The following is an 18,919-nucleotide window of genomic DNA, read 5'->3' on the forward strand; positions in this document are numbered from 1 at the left end:
CAGCAAACAAAAAGAGTGATCAGCTTCATTGCAGACACAAACATCACCATAAACACTTATTTCTCCTGCTTGGCACATTCAATGGACACAAGAATCTGAACAAGAACGAGAATAAAATTATATCACAAACGACTGCCCACAAACATCACCATAAACACTTATTTCTCCTGCTTGGCACATTCAATGGACACAAGAATCTGAACAAGAACGAGAATAAAATTATATCACAAACGACTGCCGCCAAGTAGCAGTTGGTATTTTTGCTTCGATAGCTATTGACAGTAATCTAAAAGTATGCCTCATCTGTGGAAAGTTGATGAAGGTTTGTTTACTTGTTCGATGCAAGCGAACCAGTATCAGCTATAGTGGGAATCTCTGCAGATTTATGGACAGGAGTTCTAAATCGTACAAGGGATTTTCTCAAAAGCTGCCATCTGTTTGGTTTGAATTGACCCATCAACTTGAGCTGCTCTCGGCGAAATTTTCGATTGGCATACCATGATCCACTGCGCCAACCAAGTCCGTAGCTGCATTTGAGCAATTGCAAAGACAAGATGTTTAATATGTGCACAGTATTCCGACATAGCAACAAGCCATACAGCCCACTTATTTACTTCTGGACAGAAAGAAATGTGTTCTGCCGTTGGCATCTGTTAACGACAAGCAGAAAAGAAAAGAAAAAGCAAGTTCATTCATAGAGAAGAACTACACAACCAAAACCATTTGCTACAGTACAAGTTTATCGAAAGAAACATACTGCCACAGTGGGATTGCTCCACTGCATCCTAGTGGACCAAGATTCAGATCATAAGAACAGTCTTTGCTTGCAGGAGTAATACATTATATATTGGCCCTCAAAAACTGCACCTGTAGGTGCCTCACTTGCCAGGCCACAAGGTTCTATTGCCATAACAAATATAATGTTTCACGTGTTGCCAAAAGAGTAGGACACTGTGGATTTGGATCACAATGAGAACGTTATTTTTCAGGTTTCTAGAAACTAAGATAGACATAAAGATAGACCATGTTAAAAGAACATGCTGCTTATATTTCCAGGGTTATGGTTTTCATGCCTCTCTGATTGCAGGACTGCATTTGAATAGCTTCCTGAGGCTATTTTGCCTAGGACATTAATGTTGAGGTAATTTGGATCAAGTGAGAAAAGCTTTGTTGGGGATCAAATAATTAGTAAGCGTAGATGCTCCAAGAGGAATACAATGACATTTCTCAGAGATCATGTTAATGCAATCTGGAACCAACCACTAATGTTCATTATTTTTGACAATGAAGTAATACTGAGTGTCAGGCATCAGGTAGAATATTAAAAATAGCATACAAGAAGATAATTAGGAACAAACCCGATGACAAGAGAAGTTCCAGCTACTGCAACGCAAGCTGAAGTGCTGATGTTTCCAGAACTTGCAATTTTTTTAATCTCCTCATGCTCAATCTTATAGCTATTTTTCAACTGAATAACAAGAACACTTTCCAGTTTAGAAGATCCTTAAAATTCATTCAGTAAAAGCTTAAAACATAAATGATAAAGGTTTTCACAGAGCTACATGACATTTATTGAACATTATGACCAAGCACAAAGAAAAAATGAGATAAATACTGTTAATTTGTGATCAGACTAATTTAAGCCATAGATGCACACAAGAATAACCTCAGCATATATATGTTAAGGCACAATACATATCAGAGTATGTGGTCATGTGGAGATCTAGAGATCAATGTCAATATTTTACTGATTATACCGACAGGAGCAAATGGAAAACATGATATTGAAAAAGGAAATGGCTCTCATACTAGAACTTGAAGCAGATGGAAAAAGAGGACTGCAGAGCTACATGACATTTACTGACTTGAATAGAATAAACCCATTCAATCATTATCTCACTCCCCTTGCTCCTAGTATTAGTAATATCAGACTTACTAGGGTTATCTTATTCTGCTCAATTGTGCCTGCCATTACACATTATGGAAGATAAACTGGATCAAGGTTTTAAATGCCACATTCATTCTGCCCATGCTGATCAGAGAATGTTATATCAAGTGGACCCAACCCAACCATGAAGTACCTCATATATCTGCCAATGCATATATATTGGCATATCACAAGTAAGGTATGCAATTTCGTACCGTACCAGAGTTTCGACGTTCGCTCAGTACGGTACGAAACCATATACCGCTTGGTATATATATATATATGGCAACGTCGGCTTTTCCTTCTCCCACGCGATGTGACGTCGCCTCGGCGACGTCGTCGAAAAAGGCATCGCGACGTCGCCTTTTATAAAATATTTATATATAAATAAATATATATATATATATATATATATATATATATTTATTTATTTATCGTTTTGTCCGATAAGGGAAGGTCCGTGTACCGGTAAACTGATGGACCGCTACGTACCGCCCGTACCGGACAGTATTATTCGAAATTGGTTACCTTAATCACAAGTACCACAACATATATGACAATGTGAGATATGGAACATTAGCAAATACCATTATTTCAAGTTGTCTCAAATGGAAAGCTAGTTATGATGTTTGAAGAATCATTGAAGGTATAACAACATAAGTCAAGAATGAGAACATTAAATTTTCAAGAGACATATTAAAGATGTGGAACCGTTAGACTAAATAATTAAGCAAGATTTGGATAAGATTTTATCAATGTTGCTGCAACTATAAGAAAAACATGGTCTTCTTAGCATTTAATTAATTGTAATATTGAATTACAAAAACATCAGAAAGATGTTAAATTTTAAAAATGGCAAAATGCTGGGGTAATGATGGTTAATAACTGAGTGATACAAAGTTGGAGATAAATCAGTGATCAGGGAATTGCTAGCATTTATATTGGAAAAAATACAGATGGAACTAACATATAACTTTTCATCTATCACAAGTACAATCCATTTAGAGTTGAAGTATTCTAACAAAATTTTCTATTGCAATAAACACATTAGCTAAGCAATTTTAAGCTAGTAATAATACTGGTAGCCTACTCTTTTGAGGAAGCTATTGATGTGCAAATGAACATCTAACAACTTGAAAGAACAAACAATGTTCAGCAATCATTTAAAAAAAAGGGGTAACTACATCAGATATTTTCAACACTTAACATAAATAAGAAATAAAATCATAAAAAAACTTCGATCTACAATAACTGACAATAGCTTTTAGATTAATGACAAAACATAAAAACTTACAGCTTGTTCCAATGATTCAAGTTTTTTCTCAACATTTGATTGATGGATCTGACGTAGAGTATAGCCTGCAACATCATTGGAGAAAATTTCAGGATACTGAATTGAGAGATAGACAAAATACATAATCAACTAACTTGGCTGGTAATAAAAGATACAGAAATTAACACCATTTACAGTTTCCAAGGACAAGTAGCATGTGTGTGCCTTCATAAATAGACCAAGATGACCTAGATGGAAGCGTATACCTATTTCCATCAAGAATAAAACATTTTAATCACTACAAGGTGACACCAACTTATATAACTAGAACAACTCTTATGCTGACACCAAATCCACAAATCATAACCAATTACAACAACCATCAAGGTAGCTGCGAATCCTAGCTGAGTACCTGTTTAGAAAATTTTCATTTTCCTATCATTAAGAAGATGCCAAAGCCATACTTCTAAATGTCGAACAACATTGGGTATCACAACTAGTGATACAAAATGTACCAGTCACTACAAAATATACAGACTAGTGTCTAAAACCCAAAACAAAATTTTCAAGATGCTTCTTGAGTGTATAACCATGTTAAGGAATTGTCCCATCCATTTCCAGAACCCTTCATAAAGCATCCTCATGATGTTGTCAGTAGGCTGTATATCTTGATTCTCTTTCACCTTGTCCTTGATTATGCATATTGCTAATCCTCTCAGAAAACATTCATTTAAATTTTCCAATTGTATGTGCATCCTTCTAAACATTCTATTCATGTCAAATTGTGCTACTTGCTTCACATTAAACATCAGGGACAAGGTTGCCATTCTATAGGTTAAGTAAAAGTTGTGAACTATCTTATCAGTCAAAAAAAGCCAAAATTTTAGAATTTAGACAATTAAATCAAAACCATTAGTCCACTGATTTGTGAAAGGGATCCTGAAAAAAAATCTAGGAAACCAATAATCAACTCTTAAACCACACATTTATGTTCTCTTCTATATGATTAACAATGTGTTACATAATCCTTTATTTTCTCTTGCTTACTTGGAGACACTTATCCCTTGAATTTAATCTCATTACCTCGTGAATGAATGTTCTGTCCTCCGCACCAGTGGAACAATAGTTTTTTCATTTTTCTTCTACATGATGTGTTTTAGTTCCAAGAGAAGGATGATGATACAATAAAATAATCAACGTGAATCAGACAATGCAAAACACAAGACAAGAAAAGATTTGTGTGTGTGTGCATGTCACACCTGTTGATAAGTCAGTAACTTTAACATCAATATTATTTTTTTACAAGGGTAAATTTAACTCAGAGGATATTTTAGATCTCACAACTAATAATCCTTACAGCGTACAATGCAATCATACATAACATACACTTGCTTCACATCAATTCCATTTGTCCCAGTCAATTTACAATCCTCCAATCCTTTTAAAATTATTTCCTGATTTATAGCTCTGTTTATATTGAAATCTATTCTTATATTAAAATATTTAATTTTTTTTTATTTATGAGAACATATATTACTTGAATGACCAAAAATACTAAGTTCTACTTTTGAGAAAAAGAAATTTAGAACATTGAAATCACATCCATGGCATCAATTAATTTTATGGAAATGCTATGACATTATAACCAAAGAAGAGTTGATAGGTAACGATAGCATTAAATATGATGGCCCTTCGTAGGTTATCAGAACCCAACTTGATCATCCATATAGCTAATCAACTAATCAGTTTGTCCCGTGCAATAGATTCAATATATTTAGGACCTCTTGAAGAAGAAATTAGAGGGAATGCATTTTGCTTCCACACAAGTTTCACATACAAGAAAATTTACATAACTAAAATAAAATTACAGCAACGAAAGAATGAATTTTACCTCCCCATGCAGTAAGAATGGAGGCAATAGACGTTCCAATAGTGAAGACCACTCTATGAGTCTCAAAAACTTCCTGTATAATTCATCCCACCAAAACAGAGATATTAGGGAGGAACTTTATATAAACTCAATATAAACGTGATGTCAGACAATATTTCGACAACTCCAAACACCAAAATGATACTGACAATTTACGCACCAAAAAAGAAGGCCAAATTACCACATAACTTTCACAAAAAGGCGCAGGAGAAAGTAATCCAGAACGCAAATTTTAAGGCTAATTCAGCTATTTCAAGTTTTATCAACCAATTAATCCTGGACCCAAAAAACCATCCTCACATATTGAACAATCGATAACCCATTACTAAACAACCCCCATTCAATTGACAACCAAAAGGAAAATACAAAGAAACTTGATTCAACAAAGCAATCAAAACTGGAACCAAAACGCTGAAGAAAGACACTAAGGAACCAGAATTAAGAAAAAGAGTAGCCACCTTGGTGGAGAGATAGGTGTCCTGAACCGCCGACCAGGTATTCGACGTCTTCCTCTTTAGATTGGGGAAGGCCAGGCGCTTGAAGGCGGAACCCTCGTCGCCGCCCCAGATCCGCGGGCTCACCGTCCGAAAGATGGCCCTACCAGAGCTCCGCAGCCGCTGCGGCAACATCTCCTCCTCTCGCCGCTACCGATAGATAGTCGCCGCAAGATTGGGCGAGGATCACAGAAGGCGGAAGGAAGAGGCGACACCGTCCCACGCCCTTTTCGCAATTTGCTCCAAATTGGCCCTCGAGATTGCAAGCGTTATATTCTAGTCGGAACGATGGCTCGCTCCGCGGCCTCGATAGCACCAACGAGTCGGTTTGGATCGGGATTACGGCTCGGTGATTTGGGCACCGTTGTGGTTTTCGGTTTTGGATGATTGCGCATAACGGGTTGATACGATTAACCCGATTAGAAAATGGGTCGGGTTCAAATACACTAATTTCTGATAAATACTAATGGAATCAATATATATATATATATATATATATATAGATATTTCAAGGGATATATATTACATTAAAATTGATCAGCCCCCTTACTGCGATCGGTGGCCTCATGTGACGCGCAGTCACTGGACCGGACCCGGCCCGACGGACGGTGTCTCCTCGGCCCACGAGAAAGGCGCGAGATGAGAGCGCCAGGATCAACGTCTCTGGCGGGGACCACGTGGAGTTGCGGCGGGACATCGGGCGGCTATCGTTCCCCGACCTGTCCCCGTGTCGCGATCCCGCACAAAGATACGCTACGGAGGCGCTGCCAAAGTTTGCAATTCCAGTCGCCGGTCGACACCGCATCGAGGAGCGCCCCCCGAGGGCACAAGCCCATTCAAACGTCTTCGCGTACTTTGAGGGGCGCGGGCGGGGAGGCGCGGAGCAGGTGTTGTCAGCTTTTGGTTGGGTAGGTGCGCGTGTCTGGGGCCCACAACGAGTCGGATCCAAACACGTACCGATCAGAGACGCGATGGGATGCGACGTGATTTGGTGGGTCGTTGGCTGCCCGTTCGAACCCATCCAATCCGCGACACGGACGCCGTATCAGCCACTGCTGCTCCTCGAGTCTTCTCGCTCGAGTTCTCTTCTTTCTGTTGTCGTCCTTCCTCTTGTTTCAAACGTGACAAGTGATGGGGTTCTGCACGAGCCCAGAAGGGTGATTTCGTCATTATAGTGATGTGAACAGGCGTAGCCGCGTGGGGTTGGAGGGTGCGGGATAAGGACGTGTCATCAGGGCGTCCGTATAAAGTTTATTGGTGCACACGAAAGATCCACCGTCCGTTTCGCCCCCCACACCTCATCGTGCCACGTGACGGGCAGATGGAATCCCGTGTTGTGTCAGCAACGTGTTCGTCAGCCGTGATGCAGATCGAGCCGGACGTTTACATGCCCGTCCTCCACAAACGCGCCAAGCTACCACGGCGATGATTGGAGATTTAACGTGGGGCACGGTGGGGACCCGCGTGAAGCGCGTCAAGAATACAGCGGACTGGATTAAGAAGTCGCTTCCTGAGGAGTAATGTGCGTGTATACACGTGACATGTTAGCTGGTTTAATTGCTTATGGTATTCCAATGAGTCGCATGTGATGATACCACCATCCATGAGAGATGATGATGGATAATAATAATAAATAAGGCTTATCTCATGGATAAGCACGAGGGTAGGATGGTCATTTAATATACGTCAAAAAGGAAATGGAAAAAATTAAAACAAATGCCCCGAAATGGGCAAGAGTACGGGGTAGGGTAGGGGGAGGGGGGAGAAGGGAGGAGAAGAAGGGGGGTGGGTAGCGGAAGCGGAGGTGACCGATCGTAGCGGAAACAAGCAAAGCGGTCAAGTCTTCCACTTTATCGCTTGGCGATCGCTCGCTCGCTCGCAACCGAGGAAAGGAAGATAGGAGAACAAGGTTGAGATGCTGAATTTTTTGTGCCCTTCCAGTGGTCGATCTCCTTTCTCTTGCCTTCCCTCTGTTCTTCCTCGTCCTTGGTGAGAAGATTATTGCGTTTGATTTGTGGAAGACATGCGGAAGGGCCGAGTTCCGGCGGCGGCGGCGGCGGCGGCGGTAGAGACGCGGTTCCGTGGCGTCCGGAAGCGGCCGTGGGGACGGTTCGCTGCAGAGATCCGGGACCCGTGGAAGAAGGCCCGTGTGTGGCTCGGCACCTTCGACTCCGCCGAGGACGCCGCCCGGGCATACGACGCCGCTGCCTGCGCCCTCCGCGGTCCCAAAGCCAAGACCAACTTCCCCCTCTCCACCTCCTCCTCTCCCACTCCCCAGCACCTCCCTCCCTTCCGCCCCTCCGCCACGCGGTTCCCCTTGGGCCACCGCGGCCACCAGCCCCCGCCGCCGACGCGGCCCACGTCCAGTAGCCACAGCAGCACCGTGGAGTCCTGCAACGGGCCCCGTCTGCCCGCGGCGGCGGCGGCCACGCCGATCCACCTCCGGACGGCGCACCTCGGGAGGCAGGCCAACCCGCCGCCCCCGCGTGTGCTCGCAGGCGAAAACGACTGCCACAGCGATTGCGGGTCGTCGTGCTCCGTGGTCGACGACGATGCCGACATCGCATCGGCGTACAGGCAGCCGCTGCCCTTCGATCTCAACCTGCATCCCCCGCCCGAGGATGATCTCCACGTTACGGTTCTTCGCCTCTGATGCTGCGATCCCACATCTGAGAGGAGAAAAAGGGTCCTTTTAAGAGTTGCGTTTTTCCTTCTCTCATCACCACTATTTAACGATGTGTTCTTTCCGTTCTATATTTATGGCATGGATTGATTTAGGATCTATTACTAATATGATTAAGAGTTTTAAGTATTTCAATGTATCAGAGTAGGTAAAAAGGTTTTGTCTGGAATCTCCGTGTCTCATTCTCTACAAAAGAGCTCTGATACGTCTGAGTTAGATCTCCTATCTAATTTATCTATCTATCTAATTGTTATGATCTTAGTATTCTATGGATCTCCTACCTTGTAACATTTAGCGTGTGTTCACAAGGCAAGATAAAGATTTTTAAGCATAAATTAGAGAAAGAAATGAGAAGAACCAGGTGGGGTTTTAAGCATTTGCCGCCGCTTGAGTAGTAGATGATTGAAAATGATCATGATACACTGGAAAGATCGGAGTTGCAAATGAGAACGTTGATAATTTGTTTTTGTGGATCAGGTTCTTGCTGGTGATGCTTTATTTGCTTAATTTCTCTTGTTAATGGAAACACACCAAGGATTGTTTCTTGTGGATTTGCTGCTATCTAGTTTATACCTACATTTTAGTTATTTATGCAAATGTGATCGGCGATTCGGTTAATGGACATTATTGGACATGTTATATCGAAACCTGATTTCCCTGTAGATCCAAGTTTTGTGTGTTAGTATTGCTTATTGTTATTGTGTGGCTTGAATATGTGCCTTTCATTTCTTCTATTGTGCATAATAATCTTTGGACCGCAGAGTTTTTTTTGGATTGCTAGCTTGAGTTGATTTATTTTAAAGTTGACTTTAGATTATAAGTTGCCAAATCTGGTGCATTGTTATGTGTACATTTATCTGGTATTTTCACATGAGATCTGTATGCTTTATTGCAAGCTCTAGTGTGAGAGTTAATAAAACTGGGGATATTTCATGGTTCAACTGCTTATGAATTTAGCTGAGATATCCATATATATATATATATATATATATATAACCAGTGATTTAAAAAGCGCTAGGCGCCAAAAGGCGCCAAGGTCCAAAAACGCCCGAGGCGCTAGGCGCTCGCCCAGGCGCTCGCCCGAGCGAAGCGAGGCGCTAAAATATAAAAATATAAAATATAATTAATAAATATATTTATTTAAAATTTTAAATAAAAATATAAAAATATATAATATAATTAATAAATATAATCACATTAACAGTATAAACCTGCTGACGGAGAATCGAGGAAGCAGCGGCGACCGGCGGCAGCAGCGACGGCGAGCGACGGCAGCAGCAGCGGCAGCCGGAAAGGGAAAGGGAGCGGAAGGCGCGAGCAGCGGGAAGGCTCGCGGGAGGGCTCGCAGGAGGTGAGAGGGCTCGCGAGAGGCGCGAGCAGCGGGAGGGCTCGCGGGAGGCGTGAGCAGCGGGAGGGCTCGAGGGAGGCGCGAGCAGCGGGAAGGCTCGCGGGAGGGCTCGCAGGAGACGCGAGCAGCGAGAGGGCTCGCGGGAGGCGAGAGCAGCAGGAGGGCTCGCAGGAGGCGCGAGCAGCGAGAGGGCTCGCGGGAGGCGCGAGCAGCGGCAGCGGGAGCAGCGGTAGCGAGCGACGAGATCGGGACAGGGATCGGGATCGGCAGCGGCAGCAGGTTAGTGTTTGGTTAGGGTTGGGGTTATATCGGTTTAGTTGGTTCGATTGAACCAACTAACAACCGAACCAGGACCGAACCAGACCTAAAATTCTGGTTCGGTTTACCCAGGCGCTCGCCCGAAGCGCCCAGCGCCTGGGCTCGGGCGAGCGCCCAGGCGGCGCCTGATTGAAGCGCGCCGCCTGGGACATTAGCGAGGCGCTCGGGCCTCGCCTCGCCTCGCCCGAGAGCCTAGGCGAGCGCCCGAGCGCCTTTTGCAATCACTGTATATAACTTTCAGAATGTCATGTGCCCAAGTCATGTGTTCTTAAGATACACATTACATTGCCTATCTATTATTTGTTTTGCACTTTGTTCATCCATTTGGGTCAGATTCATTGTTTAGTTTTACATGATGATATTAGTAGTTTCATTAATCCTTATGGTCAGCACACTTTTATTGAGCCATTATTTTTTAATGTTCTAATTCAGGTGGATTTAACCACTCTTCTGGGTGTTGCCTCTTAGGACTTGATTTTGCTTACCATAGTGTAAGCCTTGTGTGGATTTAACAACTACTAGAGATTTTTTTGATTTGTTGGCTATCGTATCATATCATCAAGAGCCCGTGGAATGGCAGGCAAAAGTGATTTAAGTTTTAGGATTTGCAAGATGGTGTCTCCTTAAAATGAATCATGTCATTTTAAGTGTGGTGAGAACCCTGATTTAAGTGGCTTTCGGCAGGAGCAAAAGACAAAAAGCTTGCTTACTGGTTGAATATGGTTGTAGGTTGACAAATATACCATAGATTCTGGTGAGAATTGCCGAATGGTCATGCTATATCCATCCCAATAACAAGTACTGGCCGGTGGTTTTCCTTTGCAAACCTACAATACAATGTTATGTAGAACACCTGTGCCTAAACATCCTTTAACTAATTGCAGACAACATTTACTTGAACTAGAAACCGAAGCCTAGTTTATGACAATTACCTGAATTGGACATATGGCTGCTAGCTGAGATTTCAACATGAAACTCAATCTAATCGGAATTACTGCCTTTATGTTGATAGTTATCTCTTTAACGGTTTTAGCTTCAATCTTAATCGATTATACTATTTCTTAGATTTTTATTTTCTGTTCTTCAAATTCTAGAAGGAACTGTGCTGAGGATATTATGATGATATCTGATTTGTATGGAGATCGGTGAGAAGTTATATCGAATTGTGTACAGAGTAGTTCTCATAATGGTTGCAGTGTTTTCTACCTTGCTGTATAATACAATCATTCATTTGCTAACTGTTTGGCCTCAATAAAATCATGTAAAAGACGATATTTCTTGGAAATTCTAATCTAATCTCTCCAGTATTTTTCAAATCTTCTTCTATCCAATTGTTTCTTTGGTTGGTTGTTAATGGTATTCAGCAATGTTGTTGACTTGATCTCCAGCTCTCACGCCCTTGAAGAAGATGATGATGCTGTAGACCATACTGAGAAGAAGAGGAAATAAGAGAGAGAGAGAGAGACATAAAAGACCAGATACAGAGAGAGAATGAGAATGAAGATGGAAGAGCACGAGGAGAAAAAGGAGAACAAAGTCAGCGATGTCTTTTGACTTCGACAGAGAGAGCTGCGAGTGTTGAGGAACAATGGAAAGGATTGAAGCTGCAACCAAAGGCAATAAAAATGTGGAGAACGTCATGATACTTTGTACCCTTCGTCGTTTGCTCGTCACCGTTGTGGTCTAACTTGGAATGAGGATGTGGTCAATGCCTATGCCTATCCTGCTTGTGATGTAACAATCATGATGGACACTGTTTGTGATGCTTCAGATTTCAAATGTGTTGTGGACTAATGCTGATCTGATTAACGATAGATAATGAATCATATACTTTGGTACTGATTCGATTTTTCTCTGCTAACTATAAATGTTGAATGGTAGGATGGATATGGGGAAGGTTCAAAGGGTGTCTGTGTACTGTTACATTCCCAAATCCGTAAGTCTTAAAAGGGCCCCTACTTTCTCACTCTAAACTAAGGTTCGTAATATCGTACCATATCGATATTTCGATTTGGGCTCGGTACCGGTACGATACAATATATCGAGCGGTACACTCAAGTGTGTCGAGTACCGTAGCACTGTTACAGTGCACTCTATCGGGCGGTACAGTTCAGTACTGCGGACCTTGCTCTAAACAAACTCTTAACGAAGTAATATGCTGCGGACCTTACAGTGCACTCTATCGGGCGGTACAGTTCAGTACTGCGGACCTTGCTCTAAACAAACTCTTAACGAAGTAATATGCTGCGTGGTATGATTCGAATTTTATCTTAATCATTAATCTATTTAATATGTTTGGATCATTCAATTTAAATTACATCCAAATTTAATTATAGATTTTATATGTTAAATTTAAATCTATCATGAATTATAAATATTATTTAAAAAATGATATTTAGTAAATTAATATCTGAAGCACAGAAATAAAGTGTCTATAATTGTATAATAATTCTTGTTAAGGTATTTAGTTGCATAATATTTATCTATCATATTGATGGGAGTCTTGTGTATGATAATGTATTTATTTCCTAATATTTGTTTTAGGAGTCTACTAGTCTTCACCCTCTGTATCGTTGGCGCGGTCAAAGCGGATCTCCTCCATGACTTTGCGTGGCTCATATCAACCCAAACCTCTGTCTCTCTCTCCCCCTCCTTTTAAACCCCTTCCCTCCCTCCTTCCCTTCTCGCTCTGCACTTCCCCTCCCTCGTCTTAGTCTTAACCATCGAACAACCACCATGGCTTCTCTTCGTGCATGGATCATTCTCGCCGCTCTCACCTGCATGCTTCTGACGAGGCCGGCCGCCGCCCAGTCCGGCTCCGTTGCTGCGACCACCGCCGAGGCTGCTGCTTCTCACCCCTGTGACCCCACCACCGGGAGATGCCGCCCCGGCGACCCGCGGGCGCCGGAGAACCAAGAGGAGGAGGCACCGAACAACTTGCCGCCCGGGACCGAGAAGGCTGAAATGGGAGGCCCCGCCGACATGGAGGACTTCCAAGGCTTTGCGCAGGAACTGGTCGTGCTGGGTCACTGAGGACGCCACCCTACCAGGTTTCGTTTGATGTCATGGCTTCTCTTCGAGTCATTGCTTTGTTGCATTCCAGCGTTGCTCCCATGCTTGTCCGTCTTCTTCTTCTTCTGTCAACTAGATTGCGTGATCTAAATTAGTACCACAGCGACATGTATAAGCAGTTGATCGAATCAACGAATTAATTGCAGTGTCGTTTTGCTTTCGCAAATAATTATTTGAGGTTGAATGTTCGAAATATTATCATATAAATTTCCAATGTCAAGAAACCAGAGAAACAAATCAACAAGCTTAACCGTGAGATAAAATTCTATCTTCGTCACTTATTCTTTATCAAAAAATAATGATAATAATATAAAGCCCCAACTATTTCTGCCTTTGATCACATGGGATAATATTTCTTCTGATATTTTGGAAGAATCACAATATTTGATCTACAAAGTAATCAGCCTTTTTTATCACATCCATGCGAGCACCAGAGATCCCTCCATAATAGCTGAGCTTCTTGGACATGGTTAAATCATCAAGAGGCGAAAATTATGATCTCTAGAACTTGATTATACTCTTCCAAGCATCAACACACTCGACGAGTTGCAAATGCATAATGTGGCAGTTGAGCCGTCTACTTCAAAGTTTTCAACTTAATTGGCACATAAGCAGCATGAACCGAAAGGAGTGGCTACGGCAAAGAAGCGGCGAAGAAGCACGTTGTATTGAGAGCCTATGCAGCTTTGAGGGCAGGAACAGATTCTGAGTGTGGCAATGTGACTGAGCGCAGCAGTTCTAATGAGAAAACAAGACCCAAGAAATGTGACAGGATCATATTGGCAGAAGCCTGTAGATAAGTTGGCAACATGAGCAACCAATATATGCAAATCGAGAGATATAATCATGAATACATTGTCTCAGTGTACCAAATAATCTTGTGTTTCATGCGATAGGCATTTGTACGACGATGATACTCTTAGAGAAGCATAAAACAGGCATGACATGGCTATTGTCAACCGGGAATCATTTGGCACAACATTGCATATATATCACTCTAAGTACTATAAAATGATATATATATATATATATATATATATATATATAAACTTACCAAATGAAATTCAAATGATTGGCGGACACACATAAAGCAGGCATATTGTGCCAAATATTAATAAGAAAACTACAGCTAAAAACAGAGATCAAATGAAAAATTTCCTCTTCTTTTTTCCTCTATCGGCAAAAAAAAGAAGAGTGTAGGGCGGCAAAAAGAAGGGAAGAAAATTCTATAGACAAACACCAACCTATAAGCATGAAGACAATCATTTTCGATTTACTCATTCATTATACTATAAATCAGGAAAAGCTATGCTGGTTTATTTCTATCCTATATAAAATAAATTAAACTATCATTTAGATAACTAAGGCTTGTACAAGCAGAGGTGATAAGCAATAGAAGGAAGGACAAGTAAAATAGGGTTTCAGGAAATATGTCTAATCCACAACATTACCTGCACTAGGAACACATCCAAGGGCAACACAGGATTCTGACCAGGGGATATTATCCCCTGGTAGTTTGGAAGTGCCGATGTAGTAAGTACTTTTGCGAACAATAGCCCAACAGTTGCTTGCATGCCAAGAATTGCAGCACCCATTCCCAGAAGATTTAACCCTACACCATTTTTCAAACTTTTTACTACATCAGCTCGTGGAGGTGCCTGAAAACAGCCATAAGATGAGGCTTCATAAATTCAACCAAAGAACAAATAAAATTTATTGAAGAACTTCACCAGTTTAAATTGTGATATAATCATGCAAAATGACAAGAGCAATGCTCTGTGCCAACAACAATAGCATGAATGATGTAAGAAAGGTGCTCAACACTCCTCTTTTGCCTTGTGCTCCTAAATTTTGTTATTAACAGCCTAGGTATGTTCCAATTATTAGACAACTACAATTTTCTATTCTTTTTTACCTCACACACGACATAAATGTTTTGGAGCTTCATAATGTGAAAATGTCGAAAAAGAATGTCCAACAAAATATTCTGGGCAAAATAAGTTTATAAGATTAAGGTCTCAGCTAGGTTTGCATCAATAACATCAAAAAACCATAAATTTAATCGATTGCTCTTTTATATATATATATACATGTATCTAAGGATCCTGAACATTTTAATATGTACAAAAAAATAACTTATTTTCTTCACCTTCTAATTTATTTTACTTTTCATTCTTTTTCTTGGACTTTTTTTTTGGGGCCTGAACTGCAGAAACCAAGCTCAGAACAAGTGGAATCACCAGACAATGGTAATGCAGTCTGGCTTAAACCAAATTCAATTGGAAATTTTAGTCACTATAGAAAAACTGCAGGGTTTTCCGACAAATTGGGTGACAAAGGTGTAGCTCTTACCAAATCCACCCAGTTGAAAAAAATTCAATAGGACTTACCCAACATTTTCAGGTTTGGACTGCCATCGAGAGAGATACTTTCATGCTTAGCCAGATGCTTTAAAGATCAAGCAATCCATTCAAATGTTAAACACAAGCCTTATTCCTGTAACAGGGAATCCAACTGGTCACAATCATATTACTCAAGGGCATCATCCAAGTATCCGTAATGGCACCAGGCTAGTTATTCAGTAGAACTCCAAGGTTAAAAAGACTCTTGAATATTATAAGTAGGAATAGATGTCTATGCTCAATCTAGTGTCAACTCAAACTCATAGCAAAAGCAAACTTTTGAAAGGGTTTACCACAGAACCAAGAAGGTAATACAGTAGTTGAGTGATCTAATTATTATCAAGATGAGAGTTATTTTGAAATTCCCATTGAAGAGGGTAGGCAAATAGCAACAGCTAAACTTTAATGTGTCTTCTTCATCTCCAAGGATCGCATGCACCGACTTGGAGCAAGCATTGGTGACACGTGGCCATGCCAATCTTGTCCATGCCAAAAGGCACACGAGCTGACTCGAAAGGCATGTACGTAAGGCAATGATTATCTCCTCAAGTAATTCCTTATCGTGATTCATGATTAGTGTTTTAAAATAAATCCAACAAGATAACTTCTAGAAATAGTTCAACAAAATATGACCCATATGCCATCAATTGCTTCAAAGCAGGTGCTGTGTCCAGTTACCCTTGGAAGGTTCTTTTCTCAAGCTAAATTCAGGTTAGAATCTAAAATTAACATGACTTGAATTGGTGTTGTATTCATTGAACATCAAATAAAGCTAAATGACTACCAGTTTGTTGATTGGCATGTTTACTCTGAGAGAGAGAGAGAGAGAGAGAGAGAGAGAGAGAGAGAGAGAGAGAGAGAGAGCGAGAGAGAGAGGGGTTCACCTTTGAAGGTTCATTTGCTGTTCTTCGCAGCCTTTCTGATAGTCGTATGTAACCAAATGACCAAAAGACTGAAATAAATGCAGCTGCAACACTAAAAGCAGTGGTATAAAATGTAACCGGTGACTTGATATTTCCAGTGACAACTGTGGAGAATGATAAAATAACAGCAGCCACCACAGTGCACACTAGCTGCCACCAGAATCCTAGACTTCCCAACCGCTCAAAGTGTCTTGACATGTTCCCTAATTTTTTGGAGGCCTGCTCAAGAATAAGCAATGACCAAAAACAGATAAAGGTCTTTAAATAACAAAATATTGTTAATTTTATCAAATCAAAAAAATTACAGATGGGCACAAATCAAATTTTGTAAGTGTCGTCCATGAAAATCATTACCAGACGAAGATCCAACACCAACATCTTGAAGACAACAACACAACTATTTTGTGTCAATTGCATCGATGATTTACTACAACTGAGCTCTGTCAAGGAAGATGTGGACCCTAATGCCCTTTTCATCTTTTTCAAACCAAATTTTACTATGTTTCCTCTCTATGACTCCAGCACTGCTAACCTACATCAGCTCACCTAGTTTCATAGTTAATTTAGGTGCATGAAAAGCACCCTAATGGGAGTGTATGCATGGGTCCTCTAATCGACCAACAAAAGGAATTAGCATATAACCCATCAAGGACAAGGACTGCTCCGATCTCTCAACATGCTGCCCTTAACCACAACACCACCATGAACCATCAACATGCTTTTGCACCACACATTTGAATGCATAAAACTAGGCCAATCTAGATCATCTTGGCTATAGCAAAACCTGCAAAACTTAGGCCAAAACGCAAATGAATATCTCATATCACACTCTGACAGAAATAATTTTCTTTTTCCTTCTGCATACTCAACAACCCCTACATAGCCTGAATTTCGCATTAACAAAACCATTTCAACATAGACAATTACATATTATCAGCTATAAACAAATCCATCCAAATTTTGGTGCTCAACAAGCTAGCCATGTTCCATTTTATACTTAGTTCGTCATTGCCCACTTCATTCCAAGGATCTAATCAACGCATTCAGTGTGAGAAGAAAAAAAATTATCTTTTGTAGATCTGACCTCATTTTCTACGGCTCTAATCGACAAATTCCAACAACAATCGCACATTCTTCGCCACCTTATCCTCTATCAAACTGACAAACCTAATAAATATGATAAATCGATATTCAACTCAATAATCAAAACTGAGACAATGCCAGAGAAAAGGGACATCGACGCCTTCCTAATCCAAGCAACGTCGCTCTTCCGGGAAGACTCAACAAAACAATAACAGGAACGAAAAAGAAACCCGGGAAGGACCTGGGCAAGCTTGGCCCTCTCGGACTTTCCTCCAGAAGATGCGAAGCTCGCGGCCGCGTTGACCGAAATTCTGCGCTTAGGCCCGAGGAGCGGGGATGGGTAACCGGGGAAGAAGCCGGTAAGGGAAGGGGACAGGGCTTCGCTCGAAGTCGAGAGATATGGGCGGCGAAGGAATAGAGGAGTTATGGTGCATGGCGTGCTGGGGAGGTGAGGCAGCAGCAAGGAGGTAGAGGAGGCCGGCCGGAGCAAAGGGGCGGCGGTGGACCGAGACGTAGGTCGCAACAGCGCCTGCATTTTGGAGCTGCTGCTTTCTGTGAGTTTGGGTCAGAGCGAAGTCGATTGCCGGCCCTCTTTGCCTTTGCCTATATATATATATATTAGACCAATATATATATATATATATATATATATATATATATATATATATATATATATATATATATATATATATATATATATATATATATATATATTCCAAGTGCATATCTATATTTTCTAAAACCTAAAAAACCTGACATATAGAAATATATTTTTTATTTTTATTTTTATACATATTTTTAACTTAAGTAAACTAATGTTAATTTTTTAATTAATTGTATGATGATAAATTCTGAAAAGCCTTTGTTAAGAAATGACCCAATATATACTATGACAACAAACATGATGAATCTCATATATGATGAAGATGATTATTTAATACAATATTAAACTTCAACTATCTTTATTGGATGAGCGTTGACCTTTCCTGCCTTAATAAGATCATTATGCTTTCTTAATCAAAGTCCTATAGCAAGCTCTTCATACATCTAAGCCATAATTTTTAGGGGTGTTTAAAGAGGTTCAAATGGAACAAGGTCAAATTGCATCCAACTAAAAAATGGATTCGGTTTAGTTAAAACAAAATACTTCAAATCGAAACCGATTAATTGATTTTTAATTTTAAATAATAATAAGTTTGAGAAGAGATTTTAAGGTTTTGGGGATTTTTAAGTTAAATTGGTATATTTTAAAGCAAAATCGAATCAATTCGATCTGAACAGATTAATTGAATGGAAGAAAAATACTCTTCCAATCAAATTATTGATAAATCAATTAATCAATTTAGACTGAACCGATTCGGTTTAGAATTGATTTAATTTTCCAGTTATATTAGAACACCCCTAATAATTTTATTGCTGGCCTGACATAAAATCAACACATTTAATATTGAAATAGAAATTACAAT

General features: G+C 40.6%; 3 protein-coding genes across 3 annotated transcripts; 1 reads left to right on the forward strand and 2 right to left on the reverse strand.

Moving 5' to 3' along the window:
- Nucleotides 1-96: 96 nt before the first annotated feature.
- Nucleotides 97-5,891, reverse strand: LOC103980560 (uncharacterized). Its single transcript, XM_009396999.3, has 5 exons — nt 5,589-5,891; nt 5,092-5,164; nt 3,222-3,286; nt 1,359-1,468; nt 97-527 (listed from the first exon to the last, which is right to left on the reverse strand). Exons 1-5 carry the CDS (start codon nt 5,757-5,759, stop codon nt 329-331), a joined length of 618 nt encoding a protein of 205 aa, XP_009395274.2. The 5' UTR covers nt 5,760-5,891; the 3' UTR covers nt 97-328.
- Nucleotides 5,892-7,353: 1,462 nt separating this feature from the next.
- On the forward strand, nt 7,354-11,811 carry LOC135609514 (ethylene-responsive transcription factor 3-like). The gene is made up of 2 exons (XM_065102859.1): nt 7,354-8,322; nt 11,362-11,811. Exon 1 carries the CDS (start codon nt 7,648-7,650, stop codon nt 8,275-8,277), a length of 630 nt encoding a protein of 209 aa, XP_064958931.1. The 5' UTR covers nt 7,354-7,647; the 3' UTR covers nt 8,278-8,322; nt 11,362-11,811.
- Nucleotides 11,812-13,298: 1,487 nt separating this feature from the next.
- On the reverse strand, nt 13,299-18,038 carry LOC103980563 (protein TIC 21, chloroplastic). Its single transcript, XM_009397001.3, has 4 exons — nt 17,695-18,038; nt 16,332-16,589; nt 14,497-14,703; nt 13,299-13,835 (listed from the first exon to the last, which is right to left on the reverse strand). The coding sequence occupies exons 1-4, from the start codon at nt 17,986-17,988 to the stop codon at nt 13,722-13,724; spliced, it is 873 nt and encodes a 290-aa protein (XP_009395276.1). The 5' UTR covers nt 17,989-18,038; the 3' UTR covers nt 13,299-13,721.
- Nucleotides 18,039-18,919: the final 881 nt, after the last annotated feature.

The sequence above is a fragment of the Musa acuminata genome, chromosome BXJ2-4 (genome assembly GCF_036884655.1).
Source record: "Musa acuminata AAA Group cultivar baxijiao chromosome BXJ2-4, Cavendish_Baxijiao_AAA, whole genome shotgun sequence".
NCBI lineage: Eukaryota > Viridiplantae > Streptophyta > Magnoliopsida > Zingiberales > Musaceae > Musa > Musa acuminata.

What these genes read in the sequence shown, in the direction of transcription:
- LOC103980560 (XM_009396999.3), bottom strand. Translation starts at nt 5,759, where the DNA reads ATGTTGCCGCAGCGGCTGCGGAGCTCTGGTAGGGCCATCTTTCGGACG. An exon ending in CATTCTTACTGCATGGGGAG is followed by an intron (nt 3,287 to 5,091) that starts GTAAAATTCATT and finishes ATGATGTTGCAG; the next exon opens with GCTATACTCTACGTCAGATC. An exon ending in GGAACTTCTCTTGTCATCGG is followed by an intron (nt 528 to 1,358) that starts GTTTGTTCCTAA and finishes GCTCAAATGCAG; the next exon opens with CTACGGACTTGGTTGGCGCA.
- LOC103980563 (XM_009397001.3), bottom strand. Translation starts at nt 17,988, where the DNA reads ATGCAGGCGCTGTTGCGACCTACGTCTCGGTCCACCGCCGCCCCTTTG. An exon ending in AGAGGGCCAAGCTTGCCCAG is followed by an intron (nt 16,590 to 17,694) that starts GTCCTTCCCGGG and finishes ATTCTTGAGCAG; the next exon opens with GCCTCCAAAAAATTAGGGAA. An exon ending in TGGATGTGTTCCTAGTGCAG is followed by an intron (nt 13,836 to 14,496) that starts GTAATGTTGTGG and finishes ACTTATCTACAG; the next exon opens with GCTTCTGCCAATATGATCCT.
- LOC135609514 (XM_065102859.1), top strand. Translation starts at nt 7,648, where the DNA reads ATGCGGAAGGGCCGAGTTCCGGCGGCGGCGGCGGCGGCGGCGGTAGAG.